The sequence below is a fragment of the Galeopterus variegatus genome, unplaced genomic scaffold, assembly GCF_000696425.1.
Source record: "Galeopterus variegatus unplaced genomic scaffold, G_variegatus-3.0.2 Scaffold2900, whole genome shotgun sequence".
In the NCBI taxonomy this organism is placed as follows: Eukaryota; Metazoa; Chordata; class Mammalia; order Dermoptera; family Cynocephalidae; genus Galeopterus; species Galeopterus variegatus.
In genome coordinates, this window is record NW_007729011.1 from 133,210 (window position 1) to 142,679 (window position 9,470).

At 35.6% G+C, this 9,470-nt stretch overlaps 1 protein-coding gene across 1 annotated transcript; it reads right to left on the reverse strand.

The window, feature by feature from the left end:
- Positions 1-365: 365 nt before the first annotated feature.
- Positions 366-1,328, reverse strand: LOC103599275 (olfactory receptor 13C8). Its single transcript, XM_008583391.1, has one exon. The coding sequence runs from the start codon at positions 1,326-1,328 to the stop codon at positions 366-368; it is 963 nt and encodes a 320-aa protein (XP_008581613.1).
- Between the last annotated feature and the right edge of the window lie 8,142 nt (positions 1,329-9,470).

Genomic DNA, 9,470 nt, shown 5'->3' on the forward strand with positions numbered 1-9,470 from the left:
TGTGCTGATTACTATTTACTTTGCACACTGTTAATAATGCACTCGCTATAGGTTACATAGTGTTGTTTAGAACACCTTTTGCCCTTATCACTTTCTAAAGATTTAAGAGTAATTATGTTTTCCTGGGGCTTACTAAGAGATTTTCAACATTTTGCATTTCTGTAATACTATGTGTTAAAACCAGGAGCATATTTCATTTCTACAGTTAGAACAAAAACCTAATAGTAACAACAGCAATCAGAAAATTTCTATCACGTAATTTTGAATGCCACATGGTTAATTTGTTTTCAAATGGTAATTTTCTCTTTCTCAACATTGTGTCTGCAGCAGTTTTGCATACTGAGTCACATGGTGTAAATCAGTATTCATATTCCATCAGAAAATCTTTTCCTACCCAGCATATTCTTGACAGCAGCCTTTACATCTTTGTTCCGTAGACTATAGATGAGAGGATTGAGCATAGGAGTCATTACTCCATAGAAGAGGGATACAAGGGCCTCAGTGATGTCTTGATTATCTGTGCCAATGGGGGCTTTAGACTTGGGCTTTGCATACATGAAGAAGATGGTTCCATAGAATATAATCACCACCGTCAGGTGGGCTGAGCAGGTGGAGAAAGCTTTAAGTTTTCCTTCAGTGGAAGGGATCCTCACAATGGTGGCAACAATAAAAATATAAGAGACAGAAATTACTAGCAATGGAATAACCAGAACAATCAGATTTGACCCTGCCATGCTGATCACATTGATTGAAATATCAGCACAGGCCAGTTTCAGGATAGCCAGAATTTCACAGACAAAATGGCTAACAACATTGTTAGTACAGAATGGTAATTGCATTGCAAGAGATGTCTGCACCACTGAGTCAGCAAGCCCAGAAACCCAGGATCCAGCTGCCATGGGCACGTAGACTCCCTTGCTCATGATGACAGGGTATCTCAGTGGGTAGCAGATGGCCACATAACGGTCAAGGGCCATCAGCCCTAGAAGCACGCACTCTGTGGCCCCCATGGCAAAGGACAGAAACATTTGCATCATACATCCAGAGAAGGAAACTGTTTTCCTTACTGTCAGAAAGCTGTCAAGAATTAGTGGGACAGAGGAACTTGTATAGCAAATGTCCAGAAAGGACAGATTACAGAGGAAGAAATACATGGGGGTGTGCAGGTGAGAATCATAAATGATTACTGAGATAAGGACTCCATTTCCAAGCAGGATCATCAGATACATCCACAAAACTAGTACAAAGAAAACTATCTTGAGCTTTGGGTGAGCAGAAAGTCCCACGAGGACAAATTCTGTCAACATGGAAACATTGGTCTTTTCCATATTACATATACCCGTTCTTCAACAGAACTCTGTGGATGATACAACAGAAATCTGTTAATGCGGTATTTGCAAGAGCTACTTCTTTTGAGAATCATATTCTGTGTTATTGCTTTTCTGTATTTGGATGCGGCAATTTAACTCTGGTGAAAATTGTTGCTGTAAACTCAGGTCACTAGAGCAGGAAACCTAACCTGAACCTCTGAGGATTATGAGAGAACACATTTGATTATAGGACCTTTGGATCCCAAACCATTTTATTGTCATTTCTACAAGTTCTGCCTCTTAACCCATTGGCTGCAAATCAGTAGCCTACAGCCTGGGTTCAGCAGACAGAGGTGCTTTGTTTGGCAGCGATTGTCGGCACTGTGTTTTAAATTAGAATTAGAGGTCAACATTTTACAAACAGGAGATACAGTATTAAAATCTGTACTTTCAGCTGTATTCATACAGATTAGAATATATGAAAACATTGGACTCGTTTCCATCCCTCAATTTGGTTTAAGAGGACTTCAAGGGGCATAGTTTGAAAACCACCAATGTAATAAGAAGTAATATTAATAATATACATTTTAAATCATTTTAACAACAACAATAATAAAACAGTAATTTAGGTATCAATTATTCTATTCCAGATACATTTCCAAATGCTTTTATTCATAACAACCTAAGGAATTAGACACTCTTAGTGTATGAAATATGGATTGTTTTTCCTTAAATATTTGGTAGACATCACCAGTAAGTCATGGTATGAATAGACTGAAGAAAAAAAGCATTATTTCAATAGATGCAGAAAACACACTTGGTGAAGTTCAATTCATAATTTTTATATAAACTATCTGAAGTTCACAAGCCAGAAAGTAACTTCTTGAACTTGAAAGACAACTATATAACAAAAATCTGTGTCAAATTACCATTCACTAATAATTAATGAGACAGTTTATACATTCATATTAAGATCTGGAATAAGATAGCTACTGTTTAACATAGACTTGATAGTCCTAGTCAAAATAATAAGACAAGAAAATGATAGAAGTAAAGATAAGAAGAGATTAAAAAATGTATAAGACCTGATGAGAAAAATTAGTAAGACTTCTGGCTGTAAGATCAATAATAATAATAAAAAAATCAATAGTTATCTCAATATTAGCAATAAATCATTAGAAAACATAATAGAAATAAATATTATAAAAATAACAAAAATACAATGTATCTGGGTATTATCTTAATCATGCACAAGACCTTTATAGAAATCCTTTAAAAATTACAAAAGGGGCATAATAGAATATAAGTGATTAAAAAGGTATAACATGTTAAAGATGGGATAAAAATATAACAAGGCTGTCATTTCCCTCCCAACATGTTCTATACATTTGATTGAATTCATTCAAAATTCAGCTGGATTTTTGAGGAATATGAATACTCATTCAAAAATTTATGTGGAAGAATCAAAGTATAAAAATTGCACAGTCAATTTTATAAAAGAAATATAAGGGGGAGCATCCATATTTGAAACATACTACAAAGCCACAATAACAAAAATAGTATGATAATGGTGCAAGGATATCTAAATAGTCCAGTGGAAAAGAAAAGGGATCTTGGATATGGACACATGTATATATGGGAACTTGATATATCATAAAACTGTCACCCCACCCCAAAGCGATTATGAAGTGACAATCTAGTAGATCATGTTAGGAAAATATCTTTATATATGAAAAAAGATAAAATTAGATCCCTGGATTACCATAAGTAAAGGTGGGAACCAGATGGATTAAAGAATCAAATGTGAAAAAAAGCAATTATTAAATTAATAAAAGACAATGCAGATGTCTTGGTGAACTAATAGTAGAGAGAAAAAGTTTACAAACAAAACCCAAATGGTGTAAACTATGAAGCAAAACTTGGTGGTTTTAGTTACACTGAAATAAAGGACTTTTGTCCATTTCAGTGGAGCAGATCGGGGATAAAGTTACAATATCTAAAACTGACAGGGGGTTAATATTTAGAACATATATATTTTAAAACCCTTATTTTTAATAAAAAAGATAAAGCTTTAAATCAAGAGAAAGTTGATCAGAGGATATGAATCAGTATTTTACAGAAGCAGTTTCCTAAATAGCTCACAAGTATAGGGAGAGATGCTCCAACTTAGAAAATCTGAGAAATGCTTATTAAATGTCCCAAATCAACATTTTGTAGAAATGTTAGAAAATCTGAAAAATGCTCAATACCTTTTCAAAAAAGTTTTCATTCAAACATGAGATAGCATTCGTTTTCATTAGAAGAGTAGATGATACCAAATATTGGTAAGTATGTGTGTCATGAAAAATTCTGGTGGGAGGAGATACTGGTATACTGGAAAGATCTCTGGCTGTATTAAAATTGGGTATGACCTAGTAATTTCAGTCCTGGGAATGTGTTCCAGAAGAGTTCTTTCACAGGAGGGCACAAATATGAGGATGCTCATCGTTACATTGTTTGTGGCAAAAAGAAGTTGGAGGCAACCTGGGCGTCCAACATTAGAGGAACACACATGAGCATGCCGATGGAACAGTTTGCAGAAGTCAGAAACAAATGAACTAGATGCCCATACAGTGACATAGATAGATTCTTGAAAAAGTGTTGAAAATAGTAAAAAATGTTGTGATGTATAGCATGATAAAATTTATAGAAATAAAAAATACATATTTTACCAAGATACATGCATTTTTAGAGACAAGTGAAACACATAATTGTAGATTGGGGGAGAAAATATGAATGGAGTCAGTGATTATGTGGGAAAATAGGACGTTTTGTCAAGATGGAAAAATAATATACAGAGAAGCGGCAAATAAAATACAGAGGAGATTGAGAATGATTAACTAAGACTAAGTTTAAAAAGAAACGGACAAAAACACACGTGGAAGTTGAAGAGAGTAATGCAGGGCATATGTCAACACAGGAGCTCTCATAAGAAAGGTAGTTTTAATAGACGGGACTATCATAAGTGTAAAAATAATAAAAATTGACTTCTGACACTGAAAAATAACACACAATGTATTGGAGAAAAAAAATTGAGGCACTTAGAAAAAGAAAGTGTTAAAGCTATTTAGATCATACATTTTAAGAAATAAAGTTTTCAATCTAACTAAAGAAAATAAAAATGTTGGTAATAGAGTGGTTGATCAGCAGTGGAGGAGAACAAAAGGAAGGTCCCAGGGTGAAGGGAGGTGGCATTTATCCAACAGATTTAAGTCTCGTGTTCCCATTGGAAAGGTTATCCTCAGTGTAGAAGTCTGGCATTTGGAATATCCTGATGCCACCAAATATGCCATTCATTTAAGGCATAATGAGGCAGTTCATATAATGACTTTAGTTGGTTTAATAACTAAAGCAATCAGTTAATATGTGGCTATGAAAGAGTCAACAAAGTTTGGTCCTTTACTTCAAACTGAAACTAGATACAGTTTAGTTTCCACTGACTATTACTATCCTGATTCCTCCTGACCTAACTCAGGTCCCTCTTCTGAGGGTCATCCGGGTGACTTGCATGTAAAGAAAGAATGAGCTGAGCAGAGGAATGCAGTGGCTGCTCCCCACCGGCCTTCCTGTTTCTCACTGGAAAGCATAGCACCCCGCTTCACCGTCATACTTGCCAGCTAGCTGCGAATGAGATCTGGATTCTTTTTGCTTTAACCAACCAATTTTGAGTCTGTGGGGCTAAGCAACAGAATGTGGACTTTGGAGAAAGCACCACAGCCTTGCTAGATGGTGAAGTCTGTTGGTAGGAAACCAGCCAATTTTCCCCAGGGAATCTTCTGAATCACTGTATATGATATTCAAACTTGCAGAGTAAGTGCACTCAGGCTGAATTCAAGGAAAGGGCAAGCACAAGATTTCATCAGGTCAATTCAATTTGGTCCTAATGAGCTGAGGGGGAATAGTCTGAGGGAACGGACTGAGGCCAGAATGTATCAGTGTGGCTTCTAGACAAGAAAACAATGTATGGAGCACAGTAGTCAGGGGAGAATGGCCGGTTTGCCAACTTGTGAGCTATGTTAAATGTAGTGTTAAGGAATTATCGTATATTCTCTAAGAAATTGGGAGCCATTGGAGTTTTGACCAGGGGATATTAAGGAGAAAAACACAGAAAAAAAAAATGTAGCGGTTTTCTTCAGGCTGATGTACTTTTCTTACTAATACTCAACAGCGACTTGTGCTTTGTAGGTCTGTAATCATCGATGCCTTCTTTGGCTGACTCAAAATTCATTTTCTTTTGGAAATAGACACCTAGTAGTTCATTTTAGGTCAAGTTAATATTGGATAGTTTTATTTTCCATGGCAAAAATACAATTCTCCCATTTTGCTGAGTTCTCAGCTCAGTCCTGTAATAGTCAGTGGAAACCGAAGTGTATCTAGTTTCAGTTTGAAGTAAAGGACCAAACTTTGCTGAGTCCTTCAGAGCTACGTCTTAACTGATTGCTTTAGTTATTAAACCAACTAAAGTTATTATATTAACTCCCTCATTATGCCTTAGTTTTCCAGTTTCTTTCAATCTGAGTGCGAAAGGTACTTCACAGACACCAGTGGGGGAAAAATCCCAGTTAATAAGCTAAAGGACTGATGCCCTGGGTATCACAGGAACCCAGCCCTTCTGCTATTTATGCTCTTTTTCTTTCTTTCTTTCTTTTTTTTTTTTAAAGAAAGCCTTCCCCTCTCCCGTTGCCCCCAAATTTCTCTTTTAGAGGTAGTGAGTTCTTTGAGGCATTGCCCATTGGGTGGAAAAGTACACATTCATTTTGTCTTCAGTTTTCCTTACAGAAGCCCCAGGGTGTCTTGGATATTATAAACAATGGTAGTCAAAAGTACATGAGCTGAAAAGAATCTTGGCCGCACCTCTTATAAGATGTATAGCATTATGCTAAATTTCTAGCTTTTCTCAGCTTCTGTGTGCTCACCTATATATTGGGCTTAACAGAGGCTCATTAGCCTAATCTGAGTTTAACTGTTACCACATGTGCTAAGTTTCTTGTAGCCAGTAGGAGTTTGAAATGCATAAGATTCTTCCTTAGGTCATAATTAGTTGCATTGAAGAGCGTATGAGACCCAAAGTTACATTCTCAGGCAAAGAATAAAGAATAAAGAGGCACTGATCACAGTAATCCTGGTCCAAGGGCCTTGCAGAGTCAGTGAAAGAGATAGTTTACATTCATTCATGTTACCAGAGAGTTACATGTAATTTGTTTTTTTTTTTTTTTTTGTCTTNGTGTCTTGGATATTATAAACAATGGTAGTCAAAAGTACATGAGCTGAAAAGAATCTTGGCCGCACCTCTTATAAGATGTATAGCATTATGCTAAATTTCTAGCTTTTCTCAGCTTCTGTGTGCTCGCGTATATATTGGGCTTAACAGAGGCTCATTAGCCTAATCTGAGTTTAACTGTTACCACATGTGCTAAGTTTCTTGTAGCCAGTAGGAGTTTGAAATGCATAAGATTCTTCCTTAGGTCATAATTAGTTGCATTGAAGAGCGTATGAGACCCAAAGTTACATTCTCAGGCAAAGAATAAAGAATAAAGAGGCACTGATCACAGTAATCCTGGTCCAAGGGCCTTGCAGAGTCAGTGAAAGAGACAGTTTACATTCATTCATGTTACCAGAGAGTTACATGTAATTTGAATTACATTCATATTTAGATAAAGAAATCATATTTTTTGTCTTATATAATTTGAACCCCAAATTATTTTGAACATAACCATACAGGTGATATGGTATCTTTTCAAAGATAGCTGTCATAGCGACTGCTGAAGATGGTAAAATTTTTGTATTGCAGTTCCATGAATTTGGGACAGAGAATTAATTTTTTCAGCAGATTGTAAGTCCAATAATAGTGTTCAAATTGCTTGGCTACTGAAGAAAATGAGAGATAACACACCTGTTTTGCAATGATATTTCTAGGTTAGAGCACTAGAGAGAGGAATCTAATGTTCTCATTCTGTCTACTGCGGGGGAGGGGAGAAGAGGCAGAATAAACATTTTTGAAGAGGCAGATGTGGCATTGGAAAAGAACACTGAGCTTGACTTTAGAGTACCTAGATTTGAAACTAGAGAACTTGGAACCTTTTCCCCCCTCTTCTTTAAATGAGGCCAATTCCTACCAAAGAGCTTTGTTGTGAATATTACCCAGTTGTCTAAAATATAATGCAAAATGATACTAAGTGATGCAAACTTAACAGATGAAAAATTATCTAATATTCAGTTAAACCATATAAAATTGATATCTTAAGCATAATTCAAGAAACAAGATTTACAAAACAAGAAGATGAAATATGATGTCAATTTGTACCTCTGATCCTAAGGAATAGTTTTCTTTCTTTGAGATCAATCTTCTTTCTTAGCAGCTGTTTTGCTTTACAACATCAGGAAATGCTCTCCATTTTGTGTGTTAATTTGCAGGACAAAGCAAGGTGATATAAGTAAGAATTAGATAGTAAGCAGTGTACTGTTATTATTTTCTTCGCGTTTCCACCTACCTGTAGTTTATTCTTCAGGTAAAACTAATGGATGAATCTATCTAAAATATTCTTACTCTCAGGTTTGGAGTTTCTAGTTCAATTTAAAAAAAAAAAAAAAAATGTAAGATGTTCCAAGGGTTCTTGGGGCATTTGTGGTGACCTAAGTGCTTCTCTACATTTTGAGCTCCAGAAATATCCTCAAAAAGAGCAGCTATTAGGACACCAAGGCAATTTAAATTCTTTTTGGTGTGAGCTGTATTTTCAATAAATTAAAGTTAGGAATGTAAACATGGAGGATTAAAAACTTTCCAAAACTCCAGGGAGAATGTTGTCAGCCCCAATTATATCATATAATTGTACATTTGTATTCTAATGCACTTCAAATAAGAAATACATTGCCGTCTACATTACCACAGTACTTGAAGATTTTTGAGACTTAAATAAACAGAAGTCTTTAATAAGTATTGTTTTTCTTTTTTGAAATTACCTGAAAATGTCCCATGATTAATAGCACAAATTTCCCTCATTTACATAGTGCTTTCACGTATCTGTTGGGATTCTTAGAATACTACCATGAGTTAGTACAATTATTCCTATTATAGATGTAGAGCCTGAAACTCTGCAAGTTGAACTAAAGGTTGTCCAGCCAGTATACGAGAGAGTAAAAAAGATCTCAAATCCAGTCCTTGTGACTCTAGCTCCTATAAGCTATCTGCAGCTCTGCCCCATCTTTCACTGATAAAAGCCTGAAAAGAGCTTTTAGAGTACTGCATACCCACTCTGCAAAGAGTGCAGAAAAGTTAGGTTAGAAAATGTAAACAATTTAAGCTGACAATTAAATATCAATAAAAATTAAAGCTGAGCTTTAGCCCTCTAGATCAAAGTCAGAGTTAAAGCAGGTGGGACAGAGTATAACCTTTTATCAAAAACAATTTCTATTTGACTTTAATATCAAAGGTTTGCATTCCAATTTATCTTTTGGTACAGAAACAAGTCCTTGTTTTTTTTTCTAAAAATTTTTCTATCAATGCTTTGTCTGACAAACTCACTTTTTCAAACTGATAATTTCTCCTTAACCCCCTACGTATTTCTTCTTTAGTTCACTCTAAATGCAAATAAGTTATGCTGTTCAGCACCTGCTATTTAATGCCAAAGAGTAATAGGTAACACCAACTGAGTGGGGGAGTGGGCATTTTTTTTCTATGCACTTCACATGTATTTAATCCATATTACAATCTTATGAAATATGGGCTGATATTATCTTCATTTTGCAAATGGGGTAGCTGAGGGACAAAAAGTGTTTTCTTGTCCAAGATTGTATAGGTTGTGAGTGGTGAGAGCTGAGATTCAACTTCAGACAGTCTGATACCAGAGTCTGTTCACTAAACCACTGCAAAAGCTCAAACGAAAGAATAGAAGGATTAGAATAGTGATAATATGAGGCTGTTCTTGCATATCTGTGTGATTAGGGAGTTATTTATGTGCACTGCAGTTGGCTGAAGAGTGCACATCAGCAGTGATGCAAAACCATACCTGTATTTCTCTACCTCAGTATGTCTAAATGTCTACGTATCTGTAGATCACTTTCAGTAGTATGGACAGTTTAGCAATATGAATTGATTACTGTATTAGTTTTCTGTTGCTTAGA